Raw genomic sequence first — 16,840 nt, 5'->3', positions numbered from 1 at the left:
CCAAAACTTCAATACAAGTCGTAACCTCCAAGTCTTCTCTAGGGTTTAGAAACCCTAAGCGTTCTAACTCTTGTACCACACAAGAATAAAGATACCATGACTAATACATCAATATTAAAAGCACATACTTTATTACAAGTGGTATGGTAGGGTTTCATCTCGCTTTATATAAAAGAAGAAAAGGGAGGTTACTCCTTAACTCCCTCTGGCTCTGGAGTAACTTCCTTCTGAAGATTTGTAACACGGTCTTCCATTTTTGAGACTTTGCACCAATTGTCAAGAAATCAAAATCTAGTAAAGTTGTTGAACACTTCTCTTAGGTTGACTTCAATAGGTGCTATTTCAACAAAGCTTTGATACCATCTTGAATTTTGTCAAGAAATCAAAATCTAGTCAAGTTGTTGAACACTTCTCTTAGGCTGACTTCAATGGCTGCTCTTTCAACAAAGCTTTGGTACCATCTTGAATTTTCTACAAGATGCACATTAGAAACCAATCTTTTGATCTAATAATTAACACCTAATAATCTTCAAACAATTTATCTCATGCCACTGATATCATTGAGCAATTATACATAGGAAATCTGAATAGCAAATGCAACGGAAATAGTAAAGATCATAAAGAGATAGCCATGCATAATAAAAAGTATTTTTAGCCTGGGAAACCCAACCATGGGAGAAAACCCAACAACTTTCCTTAGGAGGAATTATTCTTCAATAAGGTTTACAAATCAATAATTGTCTAGAAATCTGTGCCAATAGCCAAGTCAAAATTCCAGACAAATTTGGTCAACCTCTAGCAAGTCAAGGCTGGTCAAACTATCCAAAATAGCAAGATTTCAATGTTGGTCAAACTGCCCAAAATTTGCTGTCAAATTAGCCTAGTCAAACTCATACTTGCAGTTAGTTTTGCTGTTATATTCAACCCTACAGCTCCTGCGGTCAACTACAGTTGACTGTGGTTAAATTCAACCTTCCAGCTTATGTTGTCAACTGTGCTCAAATTCAACTTCTTGTAGCTCGGTCAACAATGGTCAAACATGACCTCCTATAACTTGGTCAATTGTGGTTGAACTTAGCCCAAAACAAACTTCTTGCAGCTTGGTCAAATTGTCGTCCTACAACCCGGTCAAATTCCAGTCAACTCATCCTCTTTCTGTCACACGTGTGGTTGCTCTAGGAGAGAGAAGATGTGATGAATGATTGAGCAAAATGAAGTGTCACATCATGTATATATTCTGATTCAATGGGTGTGAATTTGCTCAAGGGACACACCCTTCATGGTGGGGGCAACTTCTCCTTTTTATCCTACATGATGTTCCAATTTTTTTTTTTATTTAATTTCTCTTAGGTTGACTTGGAGATTTCCTTTAATAGGGTGGGAATACCTCTTGATGCTACAAAAAAAATCAACAAGCCAAAGTTAGAGTTGTAGCTAGAGTAAAAGCCATGAGAGCTAAGTCACCTGTTACAGGGATGCGAGATTCGACGGATACGGGGATTCGAGTGTCGGTTACGAACACGTTGACCCCCCAGAAGAAGACACATTCTGATATGTTCTATATTATTTTATTAAAAACTATATATATCTATATATATATATATTAAAAAATAGATATTTCTTATACAAATTCTCATTCTTGATACAAATTTATTGATTTCAATTTTCAAACATAGATCTTCATCTAGATGTAAGTTTTACAAAGTAACATTATGCATACAAATACAATTGTGATATAAATGATAAATCATAATACATATTCAATTCATCAATGATCCAATAGGAGAAAGATAAGATAGTAAGATAAAATATTGTAGTTTTCTGATTAATTCATCAAAATCAAAATGTGTTACATAGGTAGTGCAATGCCAATGGAAAACAGAAATAGAAAATACAAAACAATTACAAGTATACAAGGCTCAAGGCAGTGCCACAGTGGGTAACTCATGACTCATGAGTCATCAATCCTCATAGTCATCATCAAAATCAACATCATTGTACTCATCATCATGGTCACCACTGCTCTCCTCTGCTATATCCTCCTCCCCTATATCCAAAGTCATCTCTGCATCTGCTGGTGTGGAGGTTGACCTCTCTACAGTATCACTATCATCAAATGTGACAGGCTCTAGCATTGGGTCATTGAGATCCAAGTTGGCCAATGCCAACTCAACATTGTTGTCTCGACCCATATCATCTGGAAAGACATCCCACATCTTTGCCTTTCCCTTCAACCAATCATCCCTCTGCCTGTAAATAAGACGAAGGTTGGTGTGCACATACACCATTGTCTCTGCCCCAGACTGCTCAAGCCTGCTCTTCTTGACACTATACAAATTTCCACAACAAACTAAACAACTCAATGTGAAAATAGAATGGATAAAATTGCCTTTATAACGTCGCGCGAGTTCCTAATTTCCGGGTTCGAAATCGAAAATCGGGACACAATTTGGATTCGATCATGTCCTGATTTTCGGATTTGAATCTGCCCGAATCGTGTCTGATTCACCCAATTCGGGACATGATGGGCCTGGGGGACGAATCCGGTTTCATAGGTTGGAGTTGGCTTTTTTGGAGGGGTTTCCTTGTCTGACTTTGATTCAGAGTCTGAGCCAGATGATCTTAACTTGTTTAGCAATAGTGACTAGTGATGTTTTGTTGTAGAGGCCATTTAGAGCCTCCTTGGTTATGTGTTTTTGTTCTGATCTCTATATATTACATGTATTGGACAGTGCATTGGGTGCCATTTTGATATACTAGATATATTCATGAGCATACTTTGATCATATGTTGTCTTCTATCTATATTCTAATGCTTTGTTTGGAAACATGAATGAAAATCTTTAAAAATATGTTTTTTTTATAAAAAATAAATATTTAATGTATTTCTTACAACGACCGAGTCATTGAAATCAACTAGGCCGAGTCAATACCAAGTCAGAGTCGACCCTTGGTCAGTTTCAAATCTGAGTCAGAGTTTTAAAACTATGAAATCCACTCTAATTTTTAAGCATTAAAGTTGCACATAGACATCCACATAACATAATACTTGCAGAGAACAAAAGCAATATTTGAGAGTATCCAACAATGATGTCTAATGAAAGAGATAATTGCCCAGACAACTACCTACTATTGTGTTAAGACATAACTTAATCAATACCTCTATGTTCTAACATTAATTTATTAATATGATATGTGATCAATCGATAACTTAAGTCACTTTATTATCTAATTTCCTAATAAATATATGATGACCATTAAGACCAATTTAATTTTATCCCCCACCTTTCCCACATTACAAACATATCTAGATCAAGCATGTCATATAAGATGTTTGCAACATGATGCTGAGTTGTGCAATCGATCAATAATTAAATATGATGGTAGAGGAAGTGTTAGCACATAAATAGTGTAACATTTAGAAGAATTTGCCCAATACTGACACTTGCAAATTCGTCTCTCCATCCAAGCTAGTGCTTGCCAACCTCGGGGGGTGTCCCTAGACTTGCATGCATTGCTTTTCCCATTAGATCTGTAAGACAGACACATAAAAAGCAAACAAAAGTTTCCTTGGCATGCAACCAAGGTGCCAAAGGTGTTATAAAAATGTTTTATATATAGTGGTGGAATTTCCTTCAACATTAACTTTAATGATGAAAGAGAATTAAGAAGAAAGCGTTTTAGATGGTAGATTTGTTACTAACTTACTAATATAAAGGCCTAAGAACTTCCGACCTTGTAGGCTATAGTCTATAAAGAGGAAAACCCATTATCCAATGTTTTGGGGCAACATTGGGTAAATTTGGGGTAGTTGGGGCAAAAAGTCCAAATTGGGGGCTACACTAGTAACCCCTCACATTTGATTAAGGAAGAGAGAGCCCCATAAGGATTCTATAAATAAAGGAGAGATGAAATGATTGAATTATCTCTATTTTCTTGAGATGAGACTTTGTGGGTTTTAAGACCCCCTTTCTTTTGCCTAGTCTTGGTGAAGGTGATCCCACCCTAGCTAGTCTCCACTGATTTTGGTGGTGAAAGATTCCACCCTAGTCAACCATCTTCTCTTCATCAATTATTTGTTATCAATCACCTAGGGGAAACTTTGACTGTGATTTGGCACATCTGATTAGTGTGAACTCAAGTGTAGCACGACCCTTATAAGCCCTACGAATACCCGCAGGTCTTGACGGGTCTTATAGTAAGACGGGTCACTCGGATAGAACACGCGGCTTCTACCTAGCCCGCAAAAACCCGCATAAAACTCGGCTACCCACATTGAACCCATGAAGAACCACATATAACCTACATAAGACCCATGGAGACCCTCATTTTTTTTTGTTAAATTTTTTTTCATCGATTTTTCTAATGTTTTTTTTGCCGAGTCTTATATGGGTCGTTCCTGAGTCTTATACGAGTCTTATATTGGTCGTTCTCGAGTCTTATACGAGCCGCCGAGTCAATACCCAGACGAGTCTTAGATGAGTTCCATAGGATTCAGTGACTCTCCATACAAGGTCTAGGTGATGTTTTCTCTCTATCCTATTACAACATATTCTCTTGAAGCAATCTCGGACCTGTTCTAGCCACAAAGCAACTCTTTGTGGTATTTAATTGGTCAATGAGTTTCTTTCAAGGGCAGCGAAGATATTTTGTGGAGTGTTTGGTCACTACAATGTTCTAGGTGGCAAGATTTATTTGACGATTTTGTTAGGGGACCACAAGGCCGAGGGCCTCAAACCCTAATTCTAGCAACGAATCAATTACGGAGGGTAGGTTGTGAATTGTCGAAGAAAGCAAAGACTTAGACACAATAGAAATTAGCAAATATGGGTACAACAATCTTAGATTCAAAACTTTAGAAGTTCATAAAGCTTTTGTTCCTCGGGATACTTTGATGAGGCAAGAGGAGGGCATACACTTCGTAACATACAAGACTTTAGGACATGAGGTGTTGACCTCTACCGGTCAACTACCCATGCAGTACACCCCCTTTTTCTTTGCAAGAAAGGGGCAGCACCTGATCAGCGTGTCCGTGCCATCCAGCAGTCATCAGCAGCTTGATCAATCTAATTGTAAACCCAGTCTGCATGTATTAATTGTAAATAATCTTAGCAGATATGAGTCGTGTATGTGAATTGCCTAGGTGGACCTAACTTTCTAGTGGTAATCTATGTCCCGGAAGGTTTTTCGTCTTACCGATCCATGGACCGGCAGAGTTTTTCTTCAAACTTGACCCCAAAGCCGGGATAGATTTTGTCATTGGAATTTTAGGAGAATCCTAGTGTGATGATCTGCTAGATTATAGTTGTGTCGCAGAACTGGGTGATTTGTGAGGGTCTATGTTAAAGGGGTTTTCTCCCTTAAGATGTAAATTGTAAAAGTCATGATGTAATGTGTCCTGAGGGTCGAAAAATGTTTTAAATCCCCTCATGAGTCCTAAGTCCTAGGTCCTAGGTGATGTTTTCGAAGGCTTAGTTCGATGATCCATTTTAAAATGAATTAAGAAATTAAAAAATAAATAAAAATAATAAAATAATAAAATAAATAAAAATTAAAAAAATGAAATAAATAAAAAATAATAAAAAAAAATTTAAAAAAATAAAGCAAAAACCCTAACTAATAAAATAATAATATTTTAAGTGAATAAATCGACGGATGAGATCAAGAGATGTCTTGACCCTCATCAACGGTCGAGATCATTTCTACATGGATCACTCGAACTAGCTTTTGGGATCATTTCCTTTAAATAGGGTGCTAGGGGTCATTTTGAGATCATGGGATATGTGAGTCTAAGACTGAAGAATCTCTCTTGTAAATCTGTTTTTGGTTAATAAAAGAAGACTTTGGGGTCCATATCTTGCTGGTGTTACTCTCTTAAAACGCTGTGAGATTGTTTTAGTTTCTGCATATTTTATTTTCAGTCATTGATAATAGATTTTTTAAGAGTATTGTGAGCACAGGTATCTTGTTCACTTGCTAGGGTTTGGGTGCTGTTAGGGTTTCTGAAGTAATGGCAGGTATCTCCATTACTCTCTGAGATCTAGCAGCATTTTTGCCCTCTTTACTGATGGTTGTTTTGAGCTGTGCAGAAAGCATTTTCTGAAGGAATTTTGTGGGCGTTCGGGGAAGTTCTCGGCTGAACCAGCCAACTCCCGCAAGCATTTTTTGCTGAGCCCAGTTGGATTTGATCCTGGGTCTATCATTCAGTTTTATTTTTCTGATCTGCATGAGAGATTTTCTGAAGTTTTTCACAGTGACAATCTGAAATTTCTGTTCTTTAAATATTTTCTGTGCTTATTGATGAATCTGGCTGCTAAGGGGCCAAATTTGTAAATTAATCAGCTGTCTTAGGGTTTCAGAATTTTCTGATCTAGGGTTTCAATTTTAGTTTTGCTTAGGTCAGGTTTATTTAGGGTTTTGATTTTGGTTGTTTACAAATTTTTGGGTTTTATTTCAGGTTTCAGTGACCATTACAATTGTAAGCATTCTGCATTGGGTTGTAATCTTTCTGACAGGCACGCTCAAATTCTGCAAATTTATCCTGGCTGTCACCTATGTCCTCATCACGTCCACCCATCCAGTCACCAAAGCCATCTCAAACAAGCAAAAATCAGAAGTCTGTGCAGGTAGCTCATCGGTTTAAAACCTATAAAAAGGAGGAAGTGCGATTGAAAACTGAGCATCCGTCTAGGCTTTCAAAAGAATCGACTTAAGTACACTGTTCTCAAGCCTCGGTTCATCTGCAAACTGGCTGGTGTTGTGCCGCAGCCGAATTCGCCTTTCGCAGTCTTCAACCAACACGTTTCTCCTCACCGCCGTTTGAAGGCCGCATACGTTCAAACAGTGGCACAAAATTTTATTAAGTGGCAGATCCCGAATCTCAGTTCAAAGCACTCAGGATCACGATTTGGCTCTGGTTATATTATCTTTCAAGATTTCTGAGCGTATGCGTGATTCCAGTCTCCTCAGCGCGTTAAATCCTCGGCGGCCAAGTATTCTTCAGCAAAATTGCTTTCTACGCACAGCAGGTAATCGGAGTAACAGGTAAATCTAGCTTCCATTACGCATATTCGAGGTTCTGCGTCGGTTTTTGATGGCTCGTTGATTATTCCTTAGCACAGCGCCGTCATCGTAAGTCTGCGGTTTCCCTTTTGCAGTCGGGTGAAAGGTCTTGTTCCGATTTCATAGCGTAGTCGTAGGTTTTGCAAAGGGGTTTATCATAGTTTCATTTCTATTTTCGATAGGTTTAAATTTCGTATAGTTCTTTTTTGTTTTAAGAGATTTAAATTTTATGTTTTATATTTATGTTTTGGTTAGATGTCAGGTTTGGTTTTAATGTTGTTTTGTTTTAATTTTAATTAGTTTTTTAATTAGATTTAATTTTGGTTAAATTTTATTATTTCAAATAAAAAATGAAAAAGGATTTATTTATGGAAAATTGTTTAGGCTTAGTTTTATTTTTTTGTTTATATAATTTAGTTTTAGAATAGATTTTAAATTTTAAATTTTTAGATTTTAAATTTTCATTTTTATAATATTGAAAAATAAAAAATTTGAAAAAAGATTTAAAAAATTTGAAAAAATATTAAAATTTTGTGGAAAATTAGTTTTGCCAGTTTCAGTGGTTTTTCATGTTATATCTTTCATGCTGAGATCTGAATTTTTTCAAGTCGAGATGCGAATATGATATCTAGTTAATGGTTTATGATTCTCGTGGTGGTTTAAAGCATTTATCTTTTCGAAACTTTCAGTTGCTGGATATTGTTTTGGTTATTCTTAAAGCATTGTGTTTTAGCTGATGCCTTTGATGACAAATGATTGCTGTTCACGGTTTATTTTTCTACATCATCTAACAAGTAATCGTTTTAATAAAAATCTCTTAAGGCATTGGTCTGCTAAATTAATCAAATCCATGGAGTCCTTTTTATATCGTATCTCGTGTCTCCCAACCAACTGGTCGACAGTTGGTCTCATCATCTCACAGGGACTACCCCCCTTAGCCACGGGAGACAGGCTTAAACGGAGGGATCGGGGATGAGAGTGACAGCCCCCGGTCTGAGCGTTGTCGTGTCAATCTGCGCGACAACATGAGGTATACAAAGCTTGGACACACTAGAAACACACAGACTCTTGAAGATTCATTGGGATGTGATGCCCAAATGCTAAGGCTCATTCCTTATTTATACAAGAGGTGAGGCGGTTGAGGAAGCCTCTCCAATTACTATTTAAGATTCTCTTTGTTGGTGGAACAATATGGTAGTACATCAGATCATATCCATAAGAGAATATTGTACCAAAAAGTTACACAGTGGATGTTGTTAGACCAGACAACCCACAGATACTGAATAATACATAGTGGAATGGTATTGGTCACCCACGAAACCATGTAATAGAATACTTACAAGATTTATGTGTGCAACAAAATATTGAAAAGATTTTTCATCTTTGTTACACCAGAACGGTTCCCGGGAGGTGGGAAACCCGTTCCGATCATTCTTGCACTCCCGGGAGCTTAGGAACAGTATGGGATCTTTCCCTTTTAGGCGGGAGCTGCAGATTGTTCCAGAAGCTTTGCCCCTAAATTTTTTTGCATTTTCGCGTTCCCATGTAATTGTCTTTTTGGCGGGAAATAGAGTTCTTTTGGTGAGAATTGGAGTTATTTTGGTGCCAAAATAACTCCAATTCCCGCCAAAAGATCTATATTTCCCGCCAAAATATCTCATAGTCTTCCATAAATGCTCTTCCTCGCCTCCTTTTCACTCCATCACTGTAGTTTGTTGTTCACTGTCATTCACTGTAGTTTGCTGTCGCTGTTGGAGAGCGTAGTTGTTCTGGTATAACCTTTGCCCTATCGCTGTTCTCATTTCTGTTCTGACTATTGTAGTATTGTTTAATGGTTGTTCTGCATTTTTTATACCATTTACTTGTTCTGTAGTATTGTTTAATCATTGTTCTGCAATTTTCCATGGATATATCATGGTTATGCAAATGATTTGCTCTGCAGAAATAATGACACAGTGACTGTCCTGAGAACACAACACTTCCAAAGCACATCCATCCTTCGCTATAACCAACCCTTCCTGCCCTGTTCACATCATGGCATCCGTCCATCTGCTCTGCTCTTCTTATGCCCCTGCGGATGAAACTGTAATTCAATCTGATAAATGAGCTGGGGTTCAGATGCTGGCCCTTCCTTTATAGAGACACGTTCATTCATGCGTGAAGTTTAATATTATAAGGACACGTTCATTCACGAAGAGAAAAGCTCATATATGCGTCTCAATATTATATCTCAACGTGTCTGTTGTCGGGTGTTTCCCTTCTTTCTCATTGCGAGGAGTTGCTGTCAATAAAACCTATACCATTTCCAGAGGGGAACTTCGTTACCACAACCGTGCTTATTATTGTGTCCATTCTTTGTTTCGTGCCTGCTCTCACTGACTGGCAATTCTGGCTATCGTGTTATAGGTCCGCGTTTACCCGCCTCAGAGGTGGGGAAAGTGCTTACTATTATGTTAGAAGTTTTATTTGATTAATGATTCTACTTTGCATTGAAACCAAACTTTCCTCTTTCCTTCACGTAACAAGACAATCTTTATTCTTACTAATGAAATTGTGTTGAGCGAAATGAAATTGGTCATTTGGCTGCTCATTGGGCTCTTCAATAATGTCAAATAATAAAATATGTTTTATTTTTGTTTGTGATACACTTTGGGACGGATTCTAAAATCTTTGCTGGCATCATTTATCTTAGGAATAGAGTAAGGTTTATTTATGTGCTTACTATTATGTTAGAAGTTTTATTTGATTAATGATCCTACTCTGCATTGAAACCAAACTTTCCTCTTTCCTTCACGTAACAAGACAATCTTTATTCTTACTAACGAATTTGTGTTGAGCGTAATGAATTTGGTCGTTTGGCTGCTCATTGGGCTCTTCAGTAGTGTCGAATAATAAAATATGTTTTATTTTTGTTTGTGATACACTTTGGGACTGATTATAAAAGCTTTGCTGGCATCATTTATCTTAGGAATAGAGTAAGGTTTGTTTATGTGCTTACTATTATGTTAGAAGTTTTATTTGATTGATGATTCTACTCTGCATTGAAACCAAACTTTCCTCTTTCCTTCAGGTAACAATAAATTCTTTATTCTTACTAATGAAATTGTGTTGAGCGTAATGAATTTGGTCATTTGGCTGCTCATTGGGCTTTCAATAGTGTCAAATAATAAAATATGTTTTATTTTTGTTTGTGATAAACTTTGGGACTGATTATAAAAGCTTTGCTGACATCATTTATCTTAGGAATAGAGTAAGGTTTATTTATTTCTTGGCCATATAAGCTTAGGAGGTTTCTAATCACTTTGGAAATCTTTCAAATGGTTTGACTTGTGTCTTAATTTTGACTTTATTAATTGTATAAGCCTATATATTCTTTAGATTGACCATGGTTAATTTAATTAACTTCAATATTTTTATATGCTTTTTAACTTTATTTAGTTTGTAATTTTATTTATAAAATATAATTTTTTATATGCTTTTTAACTTTTATTTAGTTTGTAATTTTATTTATAAAATATAATTTGAGTGATAGATGTTAAGAAAGTATTCAAGTTTATTTTTCATTGTACATTTTGCTTATAATTTGTTTTTTGTCTCTTGTATTAATCAGGGAAATCATGGAAAGTGGTAGTTCAATACCATGTGGATATGAAAATTCTTCTCTTCCTCCAATTCCAAGTGGTCAAGTCCAACAAAGCACAAACCCCAAGAAATCCTTGTTAAAGCTTGTGAATAAAATTACTAAAAACAAGAAAAAGAATAGTGGTGGTTGTGAAGAATGGATGTGCACATTATGTAACCATGTGTTTAAAGGAAGCTACACTAGGGTGTGGCATCATCTTCTATCCCTATCTGGTGATGGTGTAAAGGGTTGTACATGTACTATTGAGAAAAGGATGGAGTTCACAAAGCTTCATATGGCTTCCCTAGGATCCAATGTAATGAACTTGGACAATGATTGTAATTTTAAAGTACCTAGATCTTCTTCCCATGATATGGAAGATTCAGTTATTCAAAATGCATCAAACCAATTTGAGTCTGTGGGGGGGGGGGGGTCTACTTCTGGGAGGAGTAAGAGGCCCACTAGTTTTTCTCAGGAACAAATTTCTAAAATCTACAATGTAGTACATAGGGATGACGCTGATGATTCTATTGCTGATTTTTTTTATGGCAAATGGAATTTCATTTAATGCTACCCATTCTCCACATTACAAAGAAATTGTGCGAAAAATCATAGCTGCTGGGCCAGGATATACACCTCCAAATTACAACAAAATGAGAACATCATTGTTAGATAAGGGGGTGACAAGAATGTAGGGGCTTATGGCCCCCTTAAACAATCTTGGATTTATTCGGGATGTTCAATAGTTATGGACTAGATAACCGGATTCGTCCTATAGGCCCTCGAATCCCGAATCCAGCGTGTTCGACACGATTCTGCCCTGATTCGTGTCCAAAAACCATGACACGTCGTGTCCTTTCCTGACTTGTCGAATCCGAGGTCGTGTCACAATTTTGGCAGTGTGTCCTGTTTTCCAGGACTCGTTAGGCGGCAAAAGTGACCTGCACGGGTATGAAAAGGCCGCATTTGGTCATTACAGCCACGCATATTTTCATTTGGCAAGCGTTTTGGCAGCTTAATGATCAAGTCTAAGCCCTAGTATTGATGAAAATGAAGATTAAGGAGAATGTCACTTTTACTTAAATTTTTAACATTACCATGAAATGACTCAGGATGTTTGAGAGTGGTTCCGACCTCATTGGATTTCATATGGAGAAAGTAGAATTTAAGATTTCATTCAAAATCCAGTAGACTTATCAGTTTTTTCAGGATTTTAGGATTGGGGGATTGCAATGTTTCCATTGAATTTTGTCATGTATTAGGGTATGGAACTCGTATTTAATCAAGAGCGCCAATCCCTCTATGTACCTTGATGTTAGTGACATTGGTTGTCGAACTCCTGTATCATGACCCTCCTAAAAATGTATGCATCACTTAAACAAAATCTTGACTTGACATGTTATGCTTGTTCTATCTTATGTTAATGCTTAAAGGGTGATATTAATGACAAAGATCCCTATACAGATACAGAGGTAATGACAAAGATACCTCTGGATATTAATGCTTAGAGGGTGATATTAATGACAAAGATCTTGATTTTCCAACAAGACTAAAAAATTAGACATTTCTCGTGGTGGCAAGAGGGCCAAGCATAAGAAATAGATAATAGATTGACATGTATTTGAATTTTGTATGTACTATGCATGCTAATAGCTATAGATGAAGATCTATATTTGAAATCAATAAATTTGTATCATTAATTAAAATTTGTGCAAGGAATATCTAATTATTAATATATATATATATATATATATATTTTTTTTTTAATAAAATAATATATAACGAATCCTACGTGTCCTGTTCCGGGGGGTCAACGTGTCCGAATCCGACACCACGAATCTCGAATCCTACGTGTCCCGAATCCCTGTGTCAGGTGACTTAGGTTATGGATGGTTGGACAGACATTCAACAAAGGCCATTGTTGAATATTATTGTTACATCTCCAGCTAGGCCCTATTTTTTAAGAGCAGTTGATTGTACTGGGAAACTAAAGGATGCTACCTTCATGTTTGAAGTATTGAAAGAACCAATTGATGAGCTTGGTCTTTCAGATGTAGTACATGTAATCACAAATGCATCCCCTGTTTGCAAAGCAGCGGGTTTGATGGTTCAAAGTTGATATATGCATATCTTTTGGACTCCTTGTTGTGTACATGCCTTGAATAATGTCCTCAAAGACATTGGCAAAATATCTTGGATTGCAAAACTCATTTTAGATGCAAGAGATGCACAAATGTACATTTGCAACCACCATGCCTCTTTAGCAATCTATAGGATGTATTCAAGGAAGACGTTTTTGAAACCTGTAGAAACAAGATATGCTACATACTTCATTCTTCAACATATGGTTGGGGTGCATGCATCCTTACAAGCCACTGTTGTTTCCCAAGAGTGGAATGCATGGTCTGAATCTAAATCAGTGCAGGCAAAGAAGATAAGAGAGAAACTTCTCAATGATGATTGGTGGTCTGATTGTAAATATGTTGTTTCTTTCACAACTCCAATTGTGGAGTTGAGTAGATATGCAAATTCTGATTCCCCCACCATTGGAGAATTTTATGAATGTATTGATAGCATGGTAGGCAAGATAAGATACATTATTCAGGATAGAAACCCCTCTTTGGAGTTCTTCAATGAAATTGATAAAATAATAGGGAAGAGATGGATCAAACTCAATACCTCTCTTCACATGGCTGCTTATGCCCTTAATTCAAAGTGGTAGAGACCAATCATAGTTCTACCCATTGATGATGAAGAAGTGAAACAAGGCTTTCTTGATGCCATATGCAAAATCTATACACCTAATGAAGCAACTGTAATGTGGGAACAATTTATTGATTTTGCTACCTTAAACCCTTCCAAATTCTCTCAAGATGTGAGGGTGGACATCAACATTTATGCACAAAGGAATCCCATTGGATGGTGGAGAATGTATGGGGGGAAGCCCAAGATCTTCGAAATCTTGCCTCACGCTTGCTATCTCAAGTTTCTAGTTCATCGACAACTGAAAGGAATTGGTCTACTTATAGTTTCATTCACTCTGTTAAGAGGAATAGGCTTACCTCTAAGAGAGCAGAGAAATTGGTTTATATGCATAGTAGTCTTCGACTTCGCTCAAGGAAGCTACCTGAGTATTTAGAGGGCCCTGCAACAAGATGGGATGTTGATGCTGAGGAGGCTTCTCAGATTGATGATGATGAGGATAATCCTTCACCAGATGCAGGTTTAGTTGGCATACCTTTGGGTAGCATTGCAAGTGATCTTGATATTGGTGATGATGAGGATAATTCTTCACCAGATGCAGGTTTAGTTGGCATACCTTTGGGTAGCATTGCAAGTGATCTTGATATTGATGATGATGATGAATTTGGAGTGCCTAGCGAAGCTCAAGGTTATATGGATAATCTTGATGTTGAAGATTGCACTTTACGATCATGTTCAACTTTAGTCATTAATGTTATGTTTTGGCCTTTGAGCGTTTTTGGACCATGCATTACTTTGCCACTTTGGGCTTTTGTCAATTTTTTTTACAATGTACTACATTGGGCATGCTAGCGATATGAATATTAATATGATGAGTTCTTTGATTTTCACTATGTTTCTTAAATTCAAGAGTGTCTCTTGAATCATTTACATTTTCAAATTTTCATTTTTGAATTTGATATTCATATAATAGATTAAGATTTTAAATTGATTTTAATATTTGAATATTTTGATTATTATATAACTTATATAATTAAAAAAACTTTTTTTGTTTTTTTATTATATAATATTACTGCTCCCAATTAGCCGTTCCCTAGAAATTTTTGGGAAACCTCTAGCCGTTCCAAACACCCATACCCAAGTTTCCAACGTTCCCACGTTCCAGAAACTCATGCAACATAGTTTTTCATGTACAATGGAGGGTCCATCATGCTTCTTCATCAGAAGAGGTAACAATATAATCTCTTGGGTCATTGAGATTATGAACCTAGTGTGGACCATACAAATTGAAATTATAGAATAAGGATGATAAATACATGCTGGGAACCAACTCATTAGATGGTGCTGCTTTTTCACAAAGAGGATTTTCACCAAGAGGATTTTCATGTGCGAGTACTCTTCACAAACTCCTCACAAATGCTCACACAAATGCAATGAGATAGTTGTGAGTAAACGTGAGGGGGTTGGGTCACTTTTCTAGGCTTGGGAGAGGGGTAGAGGCATTAACAAAAAAAAAAGAGTTTGAAGTATGAGTTGCCGCCTTTTTTTCCCGTGGACAAGCTCCGCCAGTTTAAGACGGTCTCGGCTGAACTGGCCTAATCAGTGTCCAGCTTGACCGGTTTGGTAACAGACCGGCCACCAGACTGGTTTTTCTACCTAGCTGACCCGGGCAGGGGTCTTGCTCAGTCTACCAGGCCGAATCCGTTTCGGACTGGCCTAGTTTTAAAACAATGGTGGATTTAGTGGATCTTTTCACCTTGCTCTGTTAATTTTAGAGGGCATTAATTTGATGTATAATATATCAACAATATTATTTGAGATTGTTTTCAATGGATGAGTGCGAGTGATAACAATGCACTAGTTATTGACTACAATTTTAACATTTCATTTCTTGTGCAAGAATTCAATGACATTCCAGATAAATAAGGTGCACATTTTGAACCAAACTATATTGACTGAAGCAATTAAGGAATTAAATTTGATTGTATATGGCTGAATCAAGAGATGCTGGGAATTTGGCTAAAGAGGGTGGCTGAGAATTTCTTGTGTACTTGTTGGACATGTTTAAATGGTTTCTGTGGTGATCAATCTTTTGTATGCATTTCATTTCTATTATGAAAGATCAAATGCTACTTAAATTTGTTTCAAATATTTAAGAGTTTGTAATTAAATAACATACATGCATATTGTAGATGTGCAAATTTAAAATCCCGACCCTTCTAAAAGCATTGGAGTTTGAAGTTGTGAAGTGCACAGAAAACATTGGTGCTAAACTGGATTGTTAATTTTGTGATAGCATATTTAAATCTAGCATTAAGCAGATAATCAAACTTCATACTAATTTCTATATATTTTCTGAATTTATTATGAGCTAAAGATCCAAATGGATGGATTGAATGTCATCACTAACAAGCGAAATTTTTCCTGTGCCTTATAATTCTGTTTCTCCTTCTGCAGCTGCAAATGCTCAAACCCAAAAGATATGGAGAAGAGCACCGGCCAAATTTAAGTGGGGAGGGGGAGGAATTTATTTACCACTCAAAGGGCCATTCATTAAATCCCAGCCAAAGAGGCTGGACACGCTATGAACCATGGCAGCCAACTAAAATCTGAATAGTTCTGTGGCTTCTTACTAATAATGAATGTATCAGAGAAAGTTCCTATCTTAACAATAATGTCATTTACATTAATGTAACTTCACAATCAGGGCTCTTATTATTGTAATTGCCTCTGATAACGAATTTCTTTCCTTTTATTGTGATTGTTTCCAAAGGTTTATGCGTTCTTGTGACATTACTTTTGGTCTGTTGTCTCCTTCAGTTTAATGGATTACTTTTGAAGCAAGGAAACATGGTTTTCTGGAATATGAGGAATTTCATACTTGAACCTTTTTGTAGCTTCCAAAACTTGTTAAAAGTTAGTAGTAAGTTATATGGCATATAAAATTTTAGAAAGAGGATCTATGTTCTGTAACAAATGGAAATTGATTGCATCTATGTTATTATAGTGCCTCTGTTACAAGAAAAGCAGAAGGAATTGATATGCCAGAGTTACTTGCTCTGGTCTGTGCCTTCCCAGCCTTGTTCCAATCCCCTTTTAGGGTCCAGGGATTTGAATATCAACCAAAGTGTGTATGCATTCAGTAATAATGTTGTTTCAAGGCAGCGCCCATCTATAATGCATGCATAAGATGCAATAAATTACCCCCCCCCTAGACAGACATCTAGTCCGTGCATAATCGATAGGGAACTCAATATTTCAATATACATTCCTGGAACAAGTCTTCAGTTCTTATCGTGCAAGGGTCTTTTCAAGGGTCTTTTCAATATTTAATATATTATTTTGTTGGCTTCCATTAAGAAGGGGAGAAACTTGAATTTTTAAAGAGTGGAATTTATATCGTAATACTCAAGGGTTTTTATCAGGCTAAGTATAAAATCAAGTAAAATCTTAT

The 16,840-nt window shown here is 36.6% G+C and overlaps 1 protein-coding gene across 1 annotated transcript in view; it reads left to right on the top strand.

Moving 5' to 3' along the window:
* LOC149234366 (NADH:ubiquinone oxidoreductase, 17.2kDa subunit) overlaps positions 1 to 16,278 on the top strand; it is a 98,499-nt gene extending 82,221 nt beyond the window's left edge. Inside the window, exon 5 of the mRNA XM_089371818.1 lies at positions 15,844 to 16,278. Coding sequence (XP_089227944.1) covers positions 15,844 to 15,999 — 156 coding nt within the window. The 3' untranslated portion in view covers positions 16,000 to 16,278. The remainder of the gene's footprint in view (positions 1 to 15,843) is intronic.
* The last annotated feature ends 562 nt before the right edge of the window (positions 16,279 to 16,840 follow it).

This window comes from Pinus tabuliformis, chromosome 8 (assembly GCF_031772625.1).
Source record: "Pinus tabuliformis cultivar Carrire ecotype Pingquan chromosome 8, CPIR1, whole genome shotgun sequence".
NCBI lineage: Eukaryota > Viridiplantae > Streptophyta > Pinopsida > Pinales > Pinaceae > Pinus > Pinus tabuliformis.
Note: the sequence above shows the minus strand (reverse complement) of the source record. Positions and strands in the feature narration are given on the sequence as shown.